The sequence below is a fragment of the Jaculus jaculus genome, chromosome 13, assembly GCF_020740685.1.
Source record: "Jaculus jaculus isolate mJacJac1 chromosome 13, mJacJac1.mat.Y.cur, whole genome shotgun sequence".
NCBI lineage: Eukaryota > Metazoa > Chordata > Mammalia > Rodentia > Dipodidae > Jaculus > Jaculus jaculus.
The window spans coordinates 28,721,878-28,746,719 of NC_059114.1; the positions used below are offsets into that span (position 1 = coordinate 28,721,878).

Here is a 24,842-nt window from a genome sequence, read left to right on the forward strand (position 1 = left end):
GAAATTAATTAGTGGATGGCTAACATTCATGAGGCACACACAGCTAACCTGGGGAATGAGCCAGGTGTCAAAGCCAGCCATAGAAATATGCAGAGAGGGCAAGAAGAGAGTGGAATTTCCCATCACTACAAGAACATATAGAGAAAGGAGTAACAGTAATCCTGTAATCCTGTGTAATCTGTGAGTTTATATTCATTCACTGTGGACCTACGAAGAAAAAACAGGGGCAAGTGTTATCTAATGAGTTCAAAATTAAAATGCATTTATAGGGGCTGGAGAGATGGCTTAGCTGTTATGGCTCTTGTCTGAAAGCCAAAGGATTCTGGTTTGATTCTTCAGGACCCACATAAACCAGATGCACACGGGGGCACATGCATCTGGAGTTCATTTGCAATGGCTAGAGGCCCTGGCACACCCATTCTCTCTCTCAAATAAATACATTATATATTCTAAAAAATGTATTTATGCTAGACCTGGTGGTTCACTCCTTAAATCCCAGCACTTGGGAGACAGAGACAGGAAGACCATTATGAGTTCAAGGTCACCCTGAGACTACATAGTGAATTCCAGGTCAGCCTGGACTAGAATGAGACCCTGCCCTGAGGGGGGGGGGGGGAGAAAGGACTTAAGTTGTAGGGCTGGAGAGATGGCTCAGCACTTAAAGGCACTTTCTTAAAAAGCCTGACAGCCCAGATTTGATTCATCAGTACCCACATAAAGCCAGATGCACAAATTGGTACATACATCTGGAGTTCGTTTGCAGTGGCAAACTCATATTCACCTTCTGTGTCTCTCTCTCTCTCAAATAAATAAATAAAAATATATTTTTTAAAATTTTTATTTATTTATCTGAGAGTGACAGACAGAGAAAGAGGCAGGTAGAGAGAGAGAGAATGGGCATGCCGGGGCCTCCAGCCACTGCAGACGAACTCCAGATGCGTGCGCCCCCTTATGCATCTGGCTAACATGGGTCCTGGGGAGTTGAGCCTCGAACCGGGGTCCTTAGGCTTCAAAGGCAAGCGCTTAACCACTAAGCCATCTCTCCAGCCCAAATAAAAATATTTTTAAAACATATAAATTATAACTGGGCATACATATAGGTGGTTCACGCCTTTAATCCCAGCACTCGAGAGGCAGAGGTAGGAGTATTGCTGTGAGTTCAAGGCCACCCTGAGACTACACAGTAAATTCCAGGTCAGCCTGGGCCAGAGTGAGACCCTACCTCGAAAAAAAAAAAAAAAAGTATATAAGTTGTATTTGCTCATGATCATCATGTAATCATTACAACAAAGTACCTGGGATGGCCCAACACTCGGAAGGCAGAGGTAGGAGGATCACTGTGAGTTCCAGGCCAGGCTGAGACTACATAGTGAATTCCAGGTCAGCCTGGGGTAGAGCAAGACACTATCAAAAAAAAGAAAAAAAAAAAAAAAAACTGATCCAGATTCCCTGAGGTAGTACACTGCCAATGAGGAAGGAGATTAATTAAATCAAATTAATAGCCTTGTTTTGTTGTTTGTTTGATTTTGGTTTTTCAATGTAGTCTCGCTCTAACCCAGGTTGACCTGGAATTCATTATGTAGTCTCAGGCTAGTCTAAATCTCAAATAGTGATGCTCTTACTTCTGCCTCCCAAGTGCTGGAATTAAAGACATGCGCTCCCACACCTAGTCATAGAGATAAAGATAGAGAGAGAGAGAGAGAGAGAGAGAGAGAAAGAATATTTGAGAAAGAGGCAGAGAGAGAGAATGGGTACGCCAGGGCCTCTAGACACTCCAGACACATGCACCACTTTGTGCATCTGACTTATGTGGGTATTGGGGAATCGAACTTGAGTCCTTAGACTTCACAAGCAAGTGCCTTAACCATTAAGCCATCTCTCCAGGCCCACAGTCTTTTCTGAAGTCATCTTTTGTTTACTAAAACTCCTACCTACTCAAGTTTGTGTTTATATACTTTTATCCATGGGAAGGTGATTAGAGAAGACTAGGTCAAATCTTCCCATGTAAAATGTTTAGATTTCACCACAATTCTGAGGTGCTAACTTCAAGGCACAGGACAGACACATAGTTATGGGAGTTCTTCCTGTACATAGTTGCTGGCTGCGATGCACAAAACACAAGCACCTACTGAAGAAAATAGGCCCATTTCAGATGAAGAGGAAAGCATAGTGTAACAAAATGTAAATGCTCTTAGCCAAAGAAGCTGACCTAACCTAGATCAAGGACCTATTAATTATAGCCCATATGAAAAACACTCATAAAATTCTTCAGCATGTAACATGAAAAAGTCACATCTATCCAAGACAAAGAACCAAAGAAACACTTAAGCTCTGGAAAACACTTTGCTAGCAATGCACAATTTCAAGCTGTACTTCAAATAGCTATTTCCCAGAATAAACCAGCACTGTGCAAAAATAAAATTAAATCAGAAGAGAATTTTGATAAGCATTCCCCACTTCGGAATAAAACTAAAAACAATGGAGAAATAGAAAGGATCAAGTAAAGAGTTCAATTTTTATGAATCCAGACTTCTGAAAGTAAGAAATGTGTCACAAAAAAAAGAAAAAAAAAAAAAAGAAATGTGTCACAGCAGTGGTGTTTCTAAATCACCAACCATCCCTTCCTCAAAATTACTTAAAGTTCAGAAATAGCAAAGAAACTTGATTTTCCCAAATGACTCCATTCCAGCTATGTCAACCACCAAGGAAAAATTCAGAAGAAACCATCCTTCCTTGCAGCTTCCACAGTACCATGCTGGCTGTCAAAGGCAGAACAGTTACCAGAGGCATTTCTCAACATGAACAGAGTGGAAGTCACTAGTCTGATTCTCTGTTAAACTGAGGAAAACTAGGCCAGAGCAGCTTTTACAGATGTACCACATACCAAAATCACCTAGGGAGTTTAACCCCACCCACCAAACACACACACATATACCAACTAAATAAATGAAATTCCTCATAAGGTCACACCACCACACTGAAACAGTCAGAATAACTGGGTTTGACTGCCAAGATACTGACATTTTTTAGTGTCTTCTGCAATTTCTCGCATGAGTGTCTTAAAGTTCTCATTGTAGACATTCTTTACTTCCTTGGTTAGGTTTATTCCAAGGTACTTTATTTTTTTTTGATGCAATTGTGAATGGGAGTGATTCTCTGATTTCATCCTCTGTGTGTTTGTTGTTCGCATATATGAAGGCTACTGATTTCTGTGTATTTATTTTGTATCCTGCTACATTGCTGTAGGTTTTGATCAGCTCTAGCAGTTTGCTAGCAGAGTCTTTAGGGTCCTTTATGTATAGAATCATGTCATCTGCAAATAATGATAACTTGATCTCTTCCTTTCCAATTTGTATCCCTTTTATGTGTGACTCTTGCCTTATTGCTATGGCTAAGACTTTCAGAACTATATTAAATAAAAGTGGGGACAATGGACACCCTTGTCTTGTTCCTGATTTTAGTGGAAAAGCTTCCAGTTTTTCCCCATTTAGTAATATGTTGGCTGTAGGCTTGTCATAAATAGCCTTTATTATATTGAGATATGTTCCTTCTATTCCCAGTCTTTGTAGGACTTTTATCATGAAGGGATGTTGGATTTTGGATACTGACATTTTTTAATCTCTTCAGGTTGACTCCAATGTGCAGCAAAGACTGGGAGCCACTGGGAAACATCAAATATAGACTCAGTTACAGCCACAGTAGACTATAAGAATTCACTGAGGCCAGGAGTGGTGGCGCACACCTTTAATCCCAGCATTTGGGAGGCAGAGGTAGGAGAAATGCCATGAGACTTTTGGCCACCCTGAGATTACATAGCGAATTCCAAAAAGAATTCATTGAGTCTACCCAGAATAGAATCAGAAATTTGAAGTGGAAACGTCTCAGGTCACAGGTGGAGTACATGCATAGCACATACAATGTAATAAATTTGATGCTCAGCATCAAAAAAAAAAAAAAAGTAGAGGCTAGGCATGGTAGTACACACATGTAATCCCAGAATTCAGAAGACAGAGGCATAAGAACCCCAAGATTATGGCCAGCCCAGCCTATGTAGGGATACTGTGTCTCAGGAACAACAAACAAAAAAGAAAATGGTGCTTCAGTCTTAACCTTTGTGAGAATGGAAGAGACTACTATATAAGACCAACCTATTACAATGAAAAAAAGCAATATTCACACCAATATCCAAATGTTTTCATACTACTATCCCAAATAAGGATATTCTACTCTTGATAGCACAGGAGCTCAAAATACTAAACCCAACTGCATTTGCAGACCAGAACTAGAGAGCACTAATGGGCTTTGCTAGGCTATAAGTGCCTATGTCAGGAAGAGTCATTCACCTTACTCCTCAACACAAATATGAAAAAGTTCAAAGAACAGTGGTAACAGGAAGAAAGTTTACTGAGCATTGTGGCTCATGTCTGTAATCCCAGTATTCAAGAGCTGAGTTCCACACCAGCCAGTCTCAAAAAAAAAAAAAAAAAAGGTGAGAGGCCGGGCATGGTGGCACACACCTTTAATCCTAGCGCTTGGAAGGCAGAGGTAGGAGGATCACCATGAGTTCAAGACCACCATAAGACTACACTGTGAATTCCAGGTTAATCTCAGCACTCAGGAGGCAGAGGTAAGAGGATTGTCATGAGTTCAAGGCCACCCTGAGTGTACAGAGTCAATTCCTTTTTTTTTTTGGTTTTCCAAGGTAGGGTCTCACTCTAACCTAGGCTGACCTGGAATTCACTATGTAGTCTCAGGGTGGCCTCGAACTCACGGCGATCCTCCTACCTCTGCCTCCCAAGTGCTGGGATTAAAGGCGTGCGCCACCACGCCCGGCCAGAGTCAATTCCTGATCAGCCTGGGCTTGAGTAAGATCCTACCTGGAAAACCAGAAAAAAAAAAAAATGGTGAGAGGCTGGAGAGATGGTTCACCAATTAAGGCTCTTGTCTCCAAAGCCTAATGGCCTCGGTTCAATTCCCCAGTACCCACATAAAGCCAAATGCAAAAAGTGTTACATACATCTGGAGTTCATTTGCAATGGCTAGAGGCCCAGGAATGCCTATTCATTCTATAATCCTCTCTCTTTCAAATAAATAAAATACATTTTAAAAGGGGGGAGGGGAGGAAAGCAAGAGAGATGGTTCAGTGGTTAAGATGCTTGTCAGTAAAGCAAAGGACTGGATGGAGTTCGATTTCCCCAATGCCCATGGAAACAAGTAAATAAAATATTTTTAAGCAATTTTTTAATTCCAAGTCAGCCTGGGCTAGAGTAAAACTCTACTTCGAAAAAAAAAAAGTTAAAAAGATTAAAAATCAATACATTTAAAACTAACTAAATAAAAATAAACTCAGAATTGTTCAATTTTCAATTTTTTATAAAATCATACTTACTTTGGGTTGGAGAGATGGCTGAGAGGTTAAGGCATTTGCCTGCAAAACCAGAAGATCATGGCTCAACTCTCTAGGACCCGCATAAGCCAGATGCACAAGAGGGCGCATGCATCATGCATCTGGAATTTATTTGTAGTGGTTGAAGGCCCTGGCATGCCCATTTTCTCTCTCTTTGCCTCTTTCTCTAGCTCAAATAATACATAAAAATTTATTTATATATGAATATAAATGTGTGTGTGTGTGTGTATACACACACATACACACACACACATTTTTTTTTTTTTTTTTTACTTAGCCAGGCATGGTGGCACACGCCTTTAGTCTCAGCACTCAGGATACAGAGATAGGAGGACCACTGAGAGTTCAAGGCCACCCAGAAACTACATAGTGAATTCTAGGTCAGCCTGGGCTACAGTGAAATCCTACCTCAAAAAACAAACAACAAAAAAAATAGGGCTGGAGAAATGGCTTAGCCATTAAGGCATTTGCCTGCAAAGCCAAAGGATCCAGATTCAACTTCCCAGGACCCACGTAAGCCAGATAACACAAGGGGCACATACATCTCAAGTTTGTTTGCAGTGGCTGGAGGTCCTGAGTGCCATTCTCTATCTGCCTCTTTCTCTCTCTCTCAAATAAATAAAAAATAAAATTTAAAAAATAAAATAAAAATACTTATTTGCCAGGCATGGTGGCGCACATCTTTAATACCAGCACTCTGGAGTCATAGGTAGGAAGATCACTGTGAGTTTGAGGCCATCCTGAGACTACATAATGAATTCCAGGTCAGCCTGGGCCAGAGTGAGACCCTATCTCAAAAACAACAACAATATATATATATATATATATGGACATACACACATATATATATACTCATTTATGATTTGTATATGTATGTCTATGGGAGGGCTATGTCTGTGCTGCTTTCCATCCAGCTTTGCATACATGCTGGGGAATCAAACCTGGCTTTGCAAGCAAGCACCTTTAACTGCTGAGCCTTCTCCCCACCTCTCAATTCTTTTTTTTGTTTGTTTATTTAGTTTTTTAATTTTTCAAGGTAGGGTCTCACTCTAGCCCAGGCTGACCTGGAGTTCACTATGTAGTCTCAGGGTGGTCTTGAACTCATGATGATCCTCCTACTTCTGCCTCTCAATTTTTTATAAAGGCATTCTAAAGTGCACAACACACACAGTACCAGCTGTTAAAACATAATAATAACAAAAATTATTTGAAGGATTTTTTTTTTTGGTTTTTCAAGGTAGGGTCTCACTTTAGCCCAGGCTGACCTGGAATTCAATATGGAGTCTCAGGGTGGCCTCAAACTCACGGTGATCCTCCTACCTCTGCCTCCCAAGTGCTGGGATTAAAGGCGTGCACCACCATGCCAGGCTTGAAGGATTTTTTTGTTTGTTTGTTTTGATTTTTCTTTTTTTTTTTTAATATATTTTTTAATTATTTATTTATTTATTTGAGAGCGACAGACACAATGAGAAAGACAGATAGAGGAAGAGAGAGAGAATGGGCGCGCCAGGGCTTCCAGCCTCTGCAAACGAACTCCAGACGTGAGCGCCCCCTTGTGCATCTGGCTAACGTGGGACCTGGGGAACCGAGCCTCGAACTGGGGTCCTTAGGCTTCACAGGCAAGCACTTAACCACTAAGCCATCTCTCCAGCCCTGTTTTGATTTTTCGAAGTGGGATCTGTAGCCCAGGCTGACCTGGGGCTCACTCTGTAGCCCCAGGATGGCCTCAAAATCATACTGATCCTCCTACCTCTACCTCCCAAGTGCTGGGATTCAAGGCATGTGCACTACAACTGGTCGAAGGTATTCTTTGACTTGTTTTTTTGTTTTGTTTTGTTTTTCCTGTGCTGGTGATTTAAGCCATTCATATATGTCAGTTGAACAGTTTACCACTGACCTCCACTCCTAGTCGAGAAGGTTTTCTTTATAAAAGTCAGTGATTACAGTCTGGCTAAAAGTAAACATTTAGTAGAGAAACAGGACCTCTGTAAAGTACCATTCTGATAGTATTTTGTCCCTGAAGAAGTTATACTTACAGTAAATCATTAAATGTAATCCTGAGACACCAAAAGATTCATATATAAAACAAATTAAAAGTATAAAACAAAGATTAAAAGACAAAACAAAGTGTGTCAATGAGTATACAGTAAACCTAACATGATCACCAGGAGCCAAAACATGCCAGAGGAGACTCATTTATCATCTACCTTTTCAGCTGCAGGTTTCTTGCTTGGCTCAGCCCTTTGGTTAGATTTCAAGCCTCTGTTTTCAACATGTGCTCTCTTTGGTTGGTTCAACTTCAGCTTTTGTGCCCATGATGTTATAGATTTGCTACTTAAGAAGAGAAAAACAAACTTACTTTCTTTAAATGTTGTCCTTCACCTATAAAAGCAAGCATAATGCTTTAGTGGGAAATTCCTTATTTTTCTACAGTGAAAAGATGATATATTTTTTCCTGATTTTAAAAAAAAATTATATATTTATTTATTTAAGAGAGAGGCAGAGAGATAGAGATAGATAGATAGATAGATAGATAGATAGATAGATAGATAGATAGATAGACAGACAGACAGAGAGAGAGAGAGAGAGAGAGAGAATGGGCATGCCAGGGCCTCCAGCTACTGCAAATGAACTCCAGATGCATGTGCCACCTTGTGCTTCTGGCTTATGTGGGTACTGGGGAATTGAACCTGGGTTCTTGAACTTCACAGACAAGTGCCTTAACCATTAAACTATTTCTCCAGCCCAGATGATAGATTTTTATTAATTCTCCCAAATTTCTTTTTGCAATTTCTCATTACCAATGGCAAAGTAAATTTAAAAAAAACTAAAAGTAATTAAAAATACACAAAGTGGGCTGGAGAGATGGCTTAGTGGTTAAGCACTTGCCTGTGAAGCCTAAGGACCCCAGTTCGAGGCTTGATTCCCCAGGACTCACGTTAGCCAGATACATAAGGGGGCACATTCATCTGGAGTTCGTTTGCAGTGGCTGGAGGCCCTGGTGCGCCCATTCTCTCTCCCTCTCTCTATCTGTCTCTTTCTGTCTCTGTCTGTTGCTCTCAAATAAATAAACAAAAAAAAAATTTTTAAATACATAGAGTGTGGAAACATGGAATAGAACAAACGGAGCTGGAAAAATGACTCAGAAGTTAAGGTGCTTTCTTGCTTACAAAGCCTAATGACCAGAATTTGATTCCCCAGTACCCACATAAAGACAGATGTACAAAGTGTTACTCGCATTTAGAGTTCATTTGCAATAGCTGGATACCCTGGCCCACCCATTCTCTCTCTCTTTTCTATCTTTCTCTGATAGCAAATAAATAAATAAAAATTTAAAACCAGGGCTGGAGAAATGGCTTAATAATTAAGGCATTTGCCTGCAAAGCCAAAGGACCTTAGTTTGATTGATTCCCCAGGACCACATAAGTCATAGGCACAAGGTAGTGCACATGTCTGGAGTCCATTTGCAGTGGCTGGAGACCCTAGCACGTCCATTCTCTCTCCCTCTCTCTCAAATAAATGAATAAATAAATAAGAAAAGTTTAAACTGTGCTTCTTCTACTTCTCTATATTTGAAAAAAAAAAAAAGAAAGAAAGGAAGGAAGAAAGAAACCACCACATTGGCCCCTTTGAGTACTCACATCAACTGTAGGAGCACATTTATTGGTATTAACTACAATTGAGTAATTGAGAATAGATAAGACTTATGCAGCTATAGCTAAACGTCTTTCCTTCTTTTTTTTTTTTTTGGTTTTTCAAGGTAGGGTCTCATACTAGTCCAGGCTTAGCTAGAATTCACTATATAGTCTCAGGGAGTCCTTGAACTCATGGTGATCCTCCTACTTCTGCCTCCCAAGTGCTGGGATTAAAGGCGAGCACCACCATGCCCAGCCCTTTGTCAGCTTCTTTTATTAAAAATTTGCTAAACTCAAACGGGACATGGTGTCACACTATGAGACTACCTAGTGAATTTCAGGTCAGCCTAGAGCAGAGTGAGACCCTAACTTGAAAAAATAAAACAAAAAAAAAAATTGCTAAACTCACGAAATTCTTACAAAAATTCTATACATATAACAAAAATTATACATGTATTTTGTTTGGTATCTAATAACATTAACATGTGAAAATTCCTCCACTACTTGTTCATATTAGCAAATAGTTGAGAAATAAGCAGGTGGATCAGAAGTTTAAGGCCAGTCTGGGTTACATAGTGAGTTCCAGGTCAGTCTAAGCAGGATAGCAAGACCCTGTCTCAAAAAAAAAATCATCAGGGAGTAGTGGTGCACGCCTTTAATCCCAGCACTTGAGAGGCAGAAGCAGGAGGATCACTAGGAGTTCGAGGCCACCCGGAGACTATACAGTGAATTCCAGGTCAGCTTGGGCTAGAGCAAGACTCTATCTCAGAAAAAAAAAAAAAAAAACAAACCAGGCATCGTAGTGCACGCCTTTAATCCCAGCACTCAGGAAGCAGAGGTAGGAGGATTACTGTGATTTGAGGCCACCCTAAGACTATATAGTGAATTTCAGACTACAGTGTTAACTTAACAAAAAGAAAAAAAGGCAGCTGGAGATGGTGCACGCATCTGGAGTTCATAAGCAGTGGGAGGAGGTCCCTGGCACACCTATATACACTCTTTCTCTCTTTTTCTTTCTCGTTCTCTCTCCCTTTCCTTGCAAATAAATAAAGAAAAAAAAATTTTTTAAGGGCTGGGTGTGGTACTCACGCCTTTAATCCCAGTACTCGGAAGGTAGAGGTAGAAGGATCACTGTGAGTTCAAGGTGGGCCTGGTACTATAGAGTGTTCTGGGTCAGCCTGAGCGCGAGTGAAACTTTGCTTGAAACCCCCTCCAATCCAAAAAAGTGGTGCAAGTGTCTTGTTTTCAGTGGCAAGCACATACACACACAGAGACATGCGTGTATGTATAAATAAAACATTTTGAAATTGGTCCATTGCTTAGATGGTTAAAGCAGCTGCCTTGTAAAATATTTTGAAAAGAAGAGAGATGGCTGGGAAGATGGCTCAGTGGTTAAAGGCACTTAAAGCCTGCCTGCTCAGGTTCAATTCCCAAGCCACCCACAAAAACCAGATACAAAAAGTGGCATAAGTAGCTGATGTTTGTTTGCAGAGGCAAGAGTCCCTAGTGTACCCATACATACACACACACACAGACACACACACATGTTTATAAACAGATTTAAAAAAATTTTTTTAAGAAAAATGCAGCTGGACGTGGTGGCACACGCCTTTAATCCCAGCACTTGGGAGGCAGAGGTAGAAGGATTGCCATAAGTCCAAGGCAACCCTGACAATACAGTGAATTCCAGGTCAGCCTGGGCTAGAATGAGACCCTACCTTGAAAAACCAAAAAGAAAAAGAAAAATTCCAGCCAGGCGTGGTGGCCCACACCTTTATCCCAGCACTAAGGAGGCTGAGGTAGGAGGATTGCCATGAGTTTGAGGCCACCCTGAGACTACATAGTGACTTCCAAGTCAGCCTGAACTAGAGTGAGACCCTACCTCCCCCCGCCAAAAAACGGCCACCCTAAGACTACACAATGAACTCTAGCCAGTGAGACCCCACCTCAAAAAGCCAAAAAAGAAAGAAAGAAAAGAAAAATTCCTCTACTAACACTCCTGCACTCTTTTTACAAGTTTTTAATGATTGTAAAATATAAAAGGTATTTTCTATAGCAAGACCCTACCCTTGAAAAAACAAAATATTTATATAAAAGATATTTTTCTGGGGCTGGAGAGATGGCTTAGCAGTTAAGCGCTTGCCTGTGAAGCCTAAGGACCCCAGTTCGAGGCTCGGTTCCCTAGGTCCCATGTTAGCCAGATGCACAAGGGGGCGCACATGTCTGGAGTTCGTTTGCAGAGGCTGGAAGCCCTGGCGCGCCCATTTTCTCTCTCTCCCTGTATCTGTCTTTCTCTCTGTGTCTGTCGCTCTCAAATAAATAAATAAATTTTTTTTTAAAAAAAGATATTTTTCTGGCAAAGTCTGCTACTTTTTAATAAGAGTTTAATAGAAATTCAGATGTATAATTTTTTGTTAATTTCAATTCTCCACATGCAACCAAGACTCTGATTTTAATAGTAAACTGATAGATGTTCAAATATGTCTCATTCTATTGCAGACCAGCTAAAAAGAAATTTTCTAAATTCTAAATGTAATACAGAGAAATTCTACTTACCTATTTGATTTTCCACTGTATACTTCAAAAATCTTGTTTTCACCAAGAAAAATACGTTCAAATTCACCAGGAGAGATGGAAACATCTTCCTTTAAAGATGTACCAAATGCTTCAGGGGTCTGTGTGAAAAAACTCCTGGTCCCTCCATCATCTGCAGGTGAATCTGTATGGATCACAGACAGCATGCGCTGCCCATTGGAAACATCTGTGTGCTCCATAAGCTTTGCAGGATCTTTAGCACTAGAGGCATTTAATTCTGAGACACAGAAGGTGCCATACCCACTGCTCACTGAGCTGTCATCTACACTGCAGTCTGGTTGTGATGTGGAGGTTTCTGGCTGCATCTCAGGTTCCTTAGACTCTGGATAACTAACAATAGATTCATTTCTTTCACTAGTTTCAGAAAAAAAGCCCATTTGACTTTCAGAAGATAATTGTTTGCTTGGAGAACTTCTATTGTAGGAAACCCAAGAAGCATTACTGATCTGTAGCTTGATTAAATTTCGTATCTCCTCCTGTATACGCTGAGAACAAAGTTATAGATTTAGATAAGAAAATATAAAAGCATCACATTTTCATATAATTATGAAATTGTTTCAAAATATGTTAAAGCATGCTCTGTTATTATTGGTTTATAAGTAAAATTGATATACAAATTGCTTTTTATACAAATCTTATCAATATAAACATCAATATAAATGACAACTCACTTGAATCTGGTTGTGGAATTGTTCCTGCTGGGCAACTATCTGTTCTTGGCATTGTTTTTCTACCAAATTGAACAACTGTAACCACCTGGTCTGTTAAAGTACAAAATTAAAAACGTTAACTTAATATTCCAAGTGAAAAATTCCTCCAGTGAAAAACATCATCCTTTCACATTTTCATTTTGTTTTTTACTTTAAAACTTTTTAACTTTAAAAAAATATATATTATTTATTTGAGAGAGACAGAGGCAGAGAGAGGGTGGGGGAGAGAATGAGCATGCCAGAGCCTCTAGCCACTGCAAATGAACTCCAGATGCATGACTCAAGAAATTTACTGAAATGACTAGGAACTGTACTTCATATTTTGTCAAATATATTGAGTGACTTCAATAATTACATGTCTAAGCTAACAAACTGAGGTAGTCAATTTTTACTAAATATAATAAAAGAGTTGGGCGTGGTGGCACATGCCCTTAATCCCAGCACTTGGGAGGCAGAGGTAGGAGGATCACCATGAGTTAGAGGACACCCTGAGACTACACAGGGGAATTCCTGGTCAGTGTGAACTAGAGTGAGACCCTACCTCAAAAAAAACAAACAAACAAAAAAAGGAATAATTTGTTATATCCACTGATGGGTGTGGAAAAAAGGACAGAAAGAAACAGAGCCAACTGTTAAGAAGTGGAAGAAGCAAGTTAGCATTCTGGCTTATAAAACTGTAGCCATTGGTTGAGTGTGGTAGTGCACACCTTTAATCCCAGCACTTGGGAGGCAGAGGTAGAAGAGGATCGCCGTGAGTTCAAGGCCAGCCTGAGACTACACAGTGAGTTCCAGGTCAGCCTGGGCTAGAGAGTGAGAACCTACCTTGGAAAAAAAAAAAAAAAACTGTAGCCCCAGACTCCTCACATCTCTGGACTTTTCCTGTGGACCTCTGCACAAGAGAGAAACTGAGAGATCAATGAAATTCCCAAAGCTCAGATCACACAGCCTGGATGCAACAAAATCTTTAGGAAGGATATCCACAATCCCAGACCAAATCATTTTTTAAAACCTATAAATTCATGAATATACTGTTTCTGACTTAAGATGTTGCTTCAAAGTTTTAAGGTAACAATTCGTAGCTAAATTCAAATTTGTCTGAAATTAAACTAGATAGGGTGATTGTTTATTTGTCTTAAAACATGTTAATTCAAGTGTCAGAAGCTACTGAATAGATACATTAGGAAACATAGTTAATAAAATGTTCCTTTCTCCTCTAACTCAGATGTTGGAATTAGAACCCAGGGCCTCATGAATGCTAAGTATACACTGTACCACTATAAACTACATCCCTGGACCATAAAATTCTTTTTTTTTTTTTTAGGTAGGGTTTCACTGTAGTCTAGGCTGACCTGGAATTTACTATGTAGTCTCAGGCTGGCTTCAAACTCATGGCGATCCTTCTACCTCTGCCTCCCAAGTGCTGGGATTAAAGGCATGCACTACCACATCTAGCCATAAAATTGTATTTTTTAAGGCTGGAGAGATGATTCCGTTTTTAAGGCATTTGCTTGCAAAGCCTAATGGCCTGGTTCGTTTCCCTAGTATAGACATAAAGACAGAAACACAAACTGACACATATGTCTGGAGTTCATTTGTAGCAGCAGAAGGCCTTAGCTTGTTTTCTATCTCTTTCTCCTCACAAATAAAAATATTGAAAATAGGGCTGGAGAGATGGCTTAGTGGTTAAGGCATTTGCCTGCAAAGCCAAAGGACCTTGGTTCGATTCCCCAGGACCCACAGAAGCCAGATGCACAAGGGACACATGCGTCTGGAGTTTGTTTTCAGTGGCTGGAGGCCCTGGCACGCCCATTCTCAATCTCCCTCGCTCTGCCTCTTTCTCTCTCTCTCTCAAATAAATAAATAAATAATATTTAACACAACTTAAAAAAATACACATTGAAAATGTAAAAAACAGGTCTGGCGAAATGACTTGCAAAATTTGCTGGCTTGGGTTCAATTCCCTAGCATCTACGTAAATCCAGATACAAAGGATACATGTCTCTAGAGTAGCAAAACAACCTGGTGCACCTATACACGCAAACAAATAAGCTTTTAAAAACAACAACAGCCAGGCATGGTAGCACATACCATTAATCTTAGCACTTGGGAGGCTGAGAGAGAGGGCTTGCCATGAGTTCAAGATGAGCCTGAGCTACAGAGTGAATTCCAGGTAAGCCTGGGCTAGAGTAAGATCCTGTCTCAAAGAAATAAAGAAAGTGGGGTGTGGTGGCACATGCCTTTAATCCCAGCACTTGGGAGGCAAAGGTAGGAAGACTGCTGTGAGTTTGAGGCCAGCCGGAGACTATATAGTGAATTCCAGGTCAGCCTGGGCTAGAACGAGACCCTACCTCAAAAAAATCAAAAAAAAGAAAAAGAAAAAGAAAAGAAAGGGAGGAAGGGCCAGAGGGAGGGAGAAAAACATCAAAAACCAAAATTTTCAATTTCAGGCTGGAGATATGGCTTAGTAATTAAGGCACTTGCCTTCAAAGCCTAAAGACCCAGGTTTGATTCCCCAGTACCCACATAAAGCAGATGTACATGGTGGCACATGTGTCTGGAGTTTGTTTGCAATGGTTAGAGAGCTTGGCATGTTCATATTCATTCATTCTCTCTCTCAAAAATAAATAAACAAGGGCTGGAGAGATGGCTTAATCGTTAAGGCATTTGCTGTAAAACCAAAGGACCCAGGTTCAACTCCCCAGGACCCACATAAGCCAGATGCACAAGGGGGCACATGCATTTGGAGTTCATTTGCAGTGGCTAGAGGCCTTGAATACCCATTCTCTATCTGCCTCTTTCTCCTTCTCCCTCTCTCTCTCTCTCTCTCTCAAATAAATAAATTAAAATTAAAATAAATAAGCCGGTTGTGGTGAGGCACACCTTTAATCCCAGCACACAGGAGGCAGAGGTAGGAGGATCACCCTTGAGTTCAAGGCCAGCCTGAGACTATATAGTGAATTCCAGGTCAGAGACCCTACGTCAAAAAACCAGAAACAGTAATAGTAATAATAAATAATTTTTAAACTAACTTCTCAGTCTGTAGTAGTAGTCATTTTTAATATATATCATTAAGGAGATCAATCTTGGGGAGGCTGCTAGTGATTGTTAAACAAGGAATCTTTCATCCATCTCTATATTCAGAAAAAGAAAACAATACTATGGTTCTAAAAATATAGTTAATGTTTAAAATGAAATCTGCTAAGACTTTAATGATCATGTTTTATATACTTCTGTAAAGTATTACCACCTCCAACCTATCTTCAAAAATAGAAAAAGGTCTATTTTAAGCATTCTATCAAACAAAATTTATAGATAAGTATCTTTTAAACTGTTGTTTGGTTTTCCATCTTTTTCAGTACCAGGTAAGAACCCAGGGATTTCTGCATACACATCACTGATCCCAACTATTACATTTTAATATCACAACTGGACCAAAGAATCACTTACCTGAAAGCCATGTAACACAATGTGTAACAGAAATGTGATAAGGTTCTAAACAGAAGCCTTAATTTATCATTAGAACACTCAACATATTTCAACAAAGACTTAGTTATTCCAAAATGAGGACAACTCCAGAAGTTACTTAGAATATTATGATTAGTAACAATTTGAGGGTTCTCAGTTCTCTGAACAAAGACAGTTTAGTTCACATTTAATGTCCCATTACTAACGTATTGTTAAAACTACTTTTGATCACCTTTTTTCATGTGCATTCATTATCATTCCCCAGTTAATATTCTTGGCCATTTTCCTTTAGCATTAAGTTAAGCTCCATGTTCTCCTGGACATAAATTTCTAACAAGTGAGCGTTCAGTAGACGTACATTGAAATATAGTTCATTTTCAAAGTCCAAAAGTAAAACAAAACAAAATACCTCACAGTTTTTCCAAAGTTCTGAGTCAGTCTGTCCACTGTTCTGTAGCTCTTGCATTAAAGAGGTTAGGACTTCAATTGTACGTTGAATGACAGATGGTCCAGTCTTCCCTGAGAAAGAGGATACCCCACCGTTTATACTAAGGTGGAGACTGCTTCTGTTGAAACATAAATAATTCAGATGGTTTCCTCATTCTACCAAAGTGTTGAATAATTCAGCAGTTTAAGATTTAGCCAAGCAATACAAATGCATTGATACTTAATCCTTCTAATGGCACCTTATTTGAAAATCTGATCACAAATTTGTCCACAAAGGGAAAACAGCAGTAAGATAACAAGGCACACTATTTCTTTATGAACACAACAGAAGGAAGACTTTCCCCAGAAGGGAGAATGCTCCAAAGAATCAGCAAAAAATAAGTTCATGAGAAACAAGTGTCCAGCTTCTCTGATCTGAATGATTCCACAGAAGCTTTTTGGCCCACTTTAAAAACAGCCCTTCTTTGTGTGTTGAAGATTCTTTTTCCATTGCCCAGATTTACACTCAAATCTTGTTAACTGGATCCTCTAATTTGGTCTGATAAACTGATGCCTGCCATTACACAGTTGTGAATAAAAGTTATGCTAAGCAAATTAGTACCAAATGTCTAGGACTAATTTAGCCTTCTGAGCATGGAAAGTAACACATTCTTTCCAGAAGACCTGGATTTCTTTCAGATATAAACACACAAAGTATAAAACAGGGCATTGAAGCTGGGCATGGTGGTGCATGCCTTTAATCCCAGCACTTGGAAGACTGTGGTAAGAGGATTGCCATGAGTTTGAGGCCACCCTGAGACTCCATAGTTAATTCCAGGTCAGCGCCTGGGCTAGAGCAAGACCCTACCTCAAGAACGAAAAAAGGCATTAAGTGTATTTAAAATCTAGTCATTTTATTTACTTTTGTACCCTGATCTCTCTCATACACACAAACACATATATACAAACAAATGTAAAAATGAGGATGCTAATGAAAACAATAGCTGGGCACGCTATTTTTGGCGGGGGGGGGGGGGAGAACACGCATTTAATTCCAAAACTTGAAAAAGGAGAATCACATTGAGAATGAGACTAGGTAGGAGAATCACTGAGACTACACAGTGAGGTATCCAGGTCAGCCTGGGCTAGAGAGAGGCACTACCTCAAAAAAACTAAAAAAAAAAAAAAAGTTAAAGAAATAAAACTACTACCTGCCAGGCATGATAGCTTTAATCCCAGCACTTGCAAGACAGAGGTAGGAGTATCGCTGTGAGTTTGAGGCTAGACTGAGACCACAGAGTAACTTCCAAGATAGCCTGTGCTAAAATGAGACCCTACCTCAGAAAAACAACAATAAAAAACTAAAAGCAATGAAAACTTCATAAAACTATAAAGGAAAATTTAAACTTATTTATTTATTTGAGAGAGAGAGAGAGAGAGAGAGAGAAAGGCACATAGAATGGATATGTTATGGCCTCCAGCTGCTGTAAACTCCAGACGCATGTGCCCCCTTGTGTATCTGGCTTACATGGATCCTGGGGAATCAAACTGGGTCTTTTGGCTTTGCGGACAAGCACCTTAACCACTAAGCCATGAGACCTTACTTTGAAAAAAAACTGCAAAAAGTAAAATAAGGGCTGGAGAGATGGCTTAGTGGTTAAGGTGCTTGCCCGCAAAGCCTAAGGATCCATGTTCGACTCTCCAGATCCCATGTAAAGCAGACACACAAAGGTGAGGCAAGTGCAAGGTCATGTATGCCCACTAGGTGGCACAAGCATCTGGGGTTCAATTCAGTGGCTAAGGCCTTGGAACACCATTTCTCTTTCTCGCTCTCAAAAAAAAATTAATTAATTTAAATGGGAAAAAGAATCCAGGGAGGTAATTACTATGGGATTTTGTTTACAATCATGGACGTTGTCAATTAAAAAAATAAATAAAAGAAAAAAAAGTAGGGCCTCACTCTAGCCCAGGCTGACCTGTAATTCACTATGTAGTCACAGGCTGGCCTTGAATTCATAGCAACCCACCTACCTCTGCCTCCTGAGTGCTAGGATTAAAGGTGTGCACCACCATGCCTGGTGAACAATTTTTTTTTTTTTTTTTTTGAGGTAGGGTCTCACTCTAGCCCAGGCTGCTGGAACTTTGTAGCTCCAGGCTGATCTCAAACTCACAGCAAGCAATCCTCCTACTTCAGCCCTCTTAGGGCTGGAATTAAAGACATGGGCCACCACACCTCACATGAACAATTTTTTAATATTTTTATTTATTTATTTATGTACACACCTTTACTCTGAGCACTTTGGAGGCTGAACAGAAGGATCACTGGGAGTTTATGGCTTGCCTGGGGCTGCAGAGTGAGTTCGAGGTCAGCCTGGGATAAAAAGAGGCCCTACCTCAAAAAATAAAAAATAAAATAAAAACATGGCTGGAGAGATGGCTTAGTGGTTAAGGTGCTTGCCTGCAAAGCCTAAGAAGTCCTGTTCAAATCCTCCAGATGCAACAGTGACACAAGCATGCAATGCCACATATGCCCACAAAGTGGTGCACACATCTGGAGTTTGTTCACAGCAGCTGAAAGGCCCTGGCAGGTCTATTCTCTCTCTGCCTCTTTCTCTCTCAAAAAAATAATAGTTAAAAAAAAATAGTGATCACTTGAACAGCACATATACTAAAACTGGAACAAAAACAAGCAAATAAGTAACTAATTTAGGACTGGAGAGATGGTGCTTGCCAGCAAAACCATGGGACCCAGGTTTGATTCCCCAGTAGAGATGCACAAGGTAGTGCATGTATCTGGAATTCATTTGCAGTGGCTAAAGGCCCTGGCATGTCTGTTCTCTCTCCTGTCTCTGTTGCTCTCTCTCAAATAAATAAACATTAAAGCCGAGCATGGTGGCGCACGCCTTTAATCCCAGCACTCGGGAGGCAGAGGTAGGAGGATAGCTGTGAGTTCGAGGCCACCCTGAGACTCCATAGTGAATCCCAGTCAGCCTGGGCTAGAGTGAGACTGTACCTCGAAAAACAAAAAATAAAAATAAATAAACATTAATTTTTAAACTTTAAAACCAGAAATCAAATTTTCAAATTATTAAATTGAGAGTAGGTGCCAGGTGTGGTGGTGCACGTCTTTCACTTGGAGACAGAGGTAGCATGATCACTTGAGTTCGAGGCCACCCTGAGACTACATAGTGAATTCCAGGTCAGCTTGGACTAGAGTGAAACCCTACCTCAAAAAAAAAAAAGAAAAGAAAAAGTGGGGGGAGGGAGGCTAGAGAGATGGCTTAGTGGGTAAGGCACTTGTCTGTGAAGGCTAAGGACCCAGGTTTGATTCCCCAGTACCCATATAAGCCTGATGTGCAAGGTGGCACAGACATCTGGGGAGTTTGTTTATCTAGTTTGGAGGCCCTAGCATGCCTATTCTCTTTCTTTCTCTCAAATAAATAACTGTTTTTGTTTTTTTTTTAAATGAGAGTAGGGGCTGGATAGATGGCATAATGGTGCCTAAGGAATAAGTTTGATTCTCCAGTACCCACACAAGCCAGATGCATAAGGTGGAGCATGCATCTGGAGTTCATTTGCAATGGCTAGAGGCCCTGGCATTCCCCTTCACTCTTTTTCTCTATCTGCCTCTTTTTCTCTCTCAAATAAATTTTTTTTTTTTTTTTTTTGACATAGGGTCTCACTCTAGCTCAGACTGACCTGGAATTCACTAAGAAGTCTCAGAGTAGCCTCGAACTCACAGTAATTCTCCTACCTCTGCCTCCCGAGTTCTGGGATTAAAGGTGTGTCACCACAACCAGCAAAAATAATTTTTTAAAAAATTGAAAGTATGGGCTGGAGAGATGGCTTAGTGGTTAAGGCGTTTGCCTACAAAGCCAAAGGATCCCAGTTCAATTCTCCAGGACCCACATAAGCCAGATGCACAAGGGGACGAAAGTATCTAGAGTTCGTTTGTAGTGGCTAGAGCCCTGGTGCGCCCATTCTCTCCTTCTCCCTCTCTCTCTCTCTCTCTGCCTCTTTCTCTCTCTCAAATAAATAAGTAAATAAATGAAAGTAGGCTAGGCATGGTGGCACACACTTTTAATCCCAGCACTCAGGAGATTGAGATAGGAGGATCACTGTGAGTTTAAGGGTAGCCTGAAACTACACAGTGAATTCCAGGCCAGCCTGAGCTATAACAACAGCCTACTTTATTTTTTTTGTTGTTGCTCATTTTTTATTTATTTATTTGAGAGTGACAGACACAGAGAGAAAGACAGACAGAGGGAGAGAAAGAAAGCAGGCTTTGAGTAAAAACAATCAAATGGGGAGTGGAGAGATACTTAATGGTTAAGGTGCTTGCCTGTTAAGCCTAAGGACCTAGGTTCAAACCAGATGCACAAAGTGGCACATGATTCTGGAGCTTATTTGCAGTAGCTAGAGGCCATGGTGCACCAAATTTATCTGCTTTTCCCTCTCTCTCAAAGTAAGTAAATAAAATTAATTTTTAAAAATTTTTTATTTATTTGAGAGCGACAGACACAGAGAGAAAGACAGATAGAGGGAGAGAGAGAGAGAATGGGCGCGCCAGGGCTTCCAGCCTCTGCAAACGAACTCCAGACGCGTGCGCCCCCTTGTGCATCTGGCTAACATGGGACCTGGGGAACCGAGCCTCGAACCGGGGTCCTTAGGCTTCACAGGCGAGCGCTTAACCACTAAGCCATCTCTCCAGCCCAATAAAATTAATTTTTTAATTAATCAAATGGGCTGGGGACTCAAGTGGTATAGCACCTGCTTGGCATGCAGAATACCCTGAGTTATATTTTCAAGACCAAAATAAATAAATAGGGCTGGGGAGACAGATGGCCGCAGGGGTCAAAGGCATTTTCTTGTCAAGCCTGCCTGCCTGAGTTTGATTCCCTGGTACCCACATAAAGCCAGATGTATGAAGTGGCATATGCATCTGGAGTTCAGGGAAAGAGGCCCTACCTAGAGCATGTTTTTTTATTCCCTCTTTCACTTTCTCTCCTCTCTGCTTACAAATATATAAATAAACAAATAATATTTTGTTTTTTGTTTTTTCGAGGCAGGGTCTTGCTGTAGCCCAGGCTGACCTGGAATTCACTATCTAGTCTCAGGATGGCATCAAACTCAGAGCAATCCTCCTACCTCTGCCTCCCGAGTGCTGGGATTAAAGACATGCACCACCATACCCAGCCAAAAAAAAAAAAAAAAAATTTTTTTTTTGAGGTAAAGTCTCACTCTAGCTCAGGCTGACCTGGAATTCACTATGTAGTCTCAGGCTGGCCTCGAACTCACAGCAATCCACCTACATCTGCCTCCCAAGTGCTGTGATTAAAGGTACGCACTACCACACCTGGCAAAAGAAAATTTTAAATAATAAATAATCAGCCAACTATGGTGGCAGATTCCCATAGTCCCCACACTTGAGAGGCAAAGGCTGGAAGTTGCTGCAAGTTCCAAACCAGCCTGGTCTACACAGCAAGTTCCAGGCCACCCAGTGATGTATAGTGAGACTCAGGTTAAAAATATATATATATGTGTACACACATACATACATACATACAGCTTATTTTGCCAAGCCAGGGTCTATTTTTAGCTAAGGTCCTAATATTCAACTTCAATGACTACTTCTGAGATTGGTGAGATGCTACCACAATATAAAACAATATTTATACCTTTAAACAGAATTAAGCTAGGTAGACGGTTCATACATGTAATTCTGGTACTAAGGAGGCTGAGGCCTGGACTATACATGATGAGTTCCAGACCAACCAAGGAGAGACTTTGTCTCCCAAAAACAAAAAAACAAAAATCACTGTGGAGAAATATGGCTCAGTGATTAAGACACTTCCCTGCAAAGCCTAATGACCCAGGTTTAATTCCTGGATGCACAAAGTGAGTTAATTTGCAGCAGCTGGAGGCCCTGGCATACTCATTCTCTCTGTCTTCCTCTCTTTGCTAGCAAATAAAAATATTTTTTAAGCTGGGCATGGTAGTATGTGCCTTTAATACTAAAGTTTGGGAGGCCAATGTAGGAGGATTGCTGTGAGTTCAAGGCCAGCCTGAGACTACATAGTAAATTCCAGATCAGCCTAGGCTAGAGAGAGACACTACCTCAAAAAACCAATATGTGTGTGTGTGTGTGTGTCTGTGTTATTTTTAAATTAATTTATTTAATTTATTTGAGAGAGACAGAGAATACAGAGGTAGGTAGAGAGAAAGAATGGGCATACCAGGGCCTTCAGCCACTGCAAACGAATTCCAGACGCATGCACCACCTTGCGCATCTGGCTTACATGGGTCCTGGGGAATCGAACCTGGGTCCTTTGGCTTCGCAGGCAAATGCCTTAACCAATAAGCCACCCCTCCATCCCTCTATATGTAATTTTAAAAAGTAGCTGATCCAAGCCAGGCATGTGGTGCACGCCTTTAATCTCAGCACTAAGGAGACAGAGGTAGGAGGATGGCTGTGAGTTCGAGGCCACCCTGAGACTACATAGTGAATTCTAGGTCAGCCTGAGCAAGAGTGAGATCTTATGTTGAAAAACAAAACTAATAATAAAATAAAGTTTGGCTGGAGCGATAACTCAGCAGTTAAGGTACTTGCCTGCAATAACTAATGACCTGGGTTTGATTCCCCAAGTAAAGCTAGATGCACAAAGTGGTGCCTGCATTCCAGCTTGTTTGTTTGTTTGTTTATTTTTGTGTGTGGGTATTTTGTTTTGAGGTAGGGTCTCACTCTAGCCCAAGATGGCCTGGAATTCACTATGTAGTCTCAGGCTGGCCTTGAACTAATGGTGATTCTCCTACCTCTGCCTCTTGAGTGTGAGATTAAAGGTGTGTGCCACCCCGCCCAGCGCCAAGATGAAGTTTTGTGTAAAATTTTCACCAAGTCAAATTGCTCCATATAGCACAGAAATTCTTATGCTCTCTAATTTGAAAACATACAACCTTTCACTATTTGAGGAAACTGAATCGGAGTCATCTTCTGACGCTTCATCATTTATCAGCATTTTCAGTTGCTAACATTCAGACTGTGAAATATGCTAAGCTTCCAAGAAAGTCTGAAAGTGAATGGGGAAAAATTACTATTTTAAGCCACTAAACTTCGCAACTATTTTTTCAGGACTTTGGAACCCTTCTTTCATATAAAGCTACATTAAGGATAGCAAAATTGGGATGGAGAGGTGGCTTAGCAGTTAAGGCACTTGCTGCAAAGCCTAAGGACCCAGGTTCCATTACCGAGGACCCACATAAACCAGATGTACAAGGCAGAGCATGCATCTGAAGTTTGTTTGCAGTGGCTGGAGGCACCGGCACATCCATTGCCTATCTGCCTCTTTCTCTCACAAATAAATACGTGTGTATACATTAAAAAAAAAAGAATAGCAATATTAGTCAGGCGTGGTGGTGCACACCTTTAATGTCAGCACTCAAGAGTCAGAGGTAAAAGGACTGCTGTGAATTTGAAGCCAGCCTGAAACTACAATAAACAAATAATAGTAACATTATTCATAATGGCTAAAATGTAGAAGCCCAAATATTCCATGCATGGATGGATGAATAAAGCAACTTGGTACATGTATATAATGAAATATTCCAGTCACAAAAGACCATATACTGTATTTATAAAATTTATAAAATGTCTACAACAGGCATCCACAGAGACAGAATGAACATTGTCTGCCAGATGCTACAGGAAGGAGAGTAAGGCAGTGACTACAATGGGTTAAGTTTTCATTTTGAGATAATGAAAACTTTTGGAATTAACAGTATTTTTTAAATTATGTTTGTTTATTTATTAGGGAGAGGGAAAGAGAGAGAGAGAGAGAGGGAGAATATGAACACACCAGGACCTCCAGCCACTGCAAACGAATTCCAGACACATGCACCCCTGTTGTGTATCTGGGTAACATGGTTCCTGAGGAATCGAACCAAGGTCCTTTGGCTTTGCAAGCAAGCGCCTTAACTGCTAAACCATCTCTCCAGCCCAACAGTATTTTTTTTTTTTTTACTAAAACTACAAATCATAAATTTGAAAAAGAGTGAAATATTTTTGTTGTTTTACTATTTTATTTGAAAAAGAAAGTGACAGATAGACAGAATGGATGCATCAGGGTTTCCAGGCACTGTAAATGAACTTCAGACACATCTGGCTTACATAAGAACTGAGGAATCCAACCATTGTCTTTAGGCTTCACAGTCAAGCACCTTATCTGCTAAGCCATCTCTCCAACCCCTTGTTTTTGTTTTCAAAGCAGGGTCTTAAGGATCTGGAAAGTATTATACTTAGTGAGGTAACCCAGGCCCAGAAAGACAAATGGCAATGTACTCTCTCATATACAGATCCTAGCTACAAATGATTGGACTTCTATGTTAGTAGGAATAAAACTCAGTAGGAGAGCAAGTAAGCTGGAAAAGAGATATAAAGGGAATTAGAAAGGGAGGGAGGGGGGACTTAACAGGATGATATTGTATCTATGTAAATAGAAGAACAGATTAATGGGAGTAAAAAGGACTAACTGAGGTTAGGGGAAGAGACTGAGTAAAGGAAAGGTGGAGAGAAGGCTTATCAAAATCTAAGAGGATATAAATAACTCA

General features: G+C 40.4%; 1 protein-coding gene across 1 annotated transcript in view; it reads right to left on the minus strand.

The window, feature by feature from the left end:
* The window catches only part of Mphosph9 (M-phase phosphoprotein 9), a 92,197-nt gene that overhangs the window by 62,584 nt on the left and 4,771 nt on the right, over positions 1-24,842 (minus strand). The window contains exons 2-5 of the mRNA XM_045132487.1: positions 16,222-16,378; positions 12,309-12,398; positions 11,599-12,122; positions 7,615-7,738 (exon numbers count right to left, since the gene is read on the minus strand). Coding sequence (XP_044988422.1) covers positions 7,615-7,738; positions 11,599-12,122; positions 12,309-12,398; positions 16,222-16,278 — 795 coding nt within the window. The 5' untranslated portion in view covers positions 16,279-16,378. The remainder of the gene's footprint in view (positions 1-7,614; positions 7,739-11,598; positions 12,123-12,308; positions 12,399-16,221; positions 16,379-24,842) is intronic.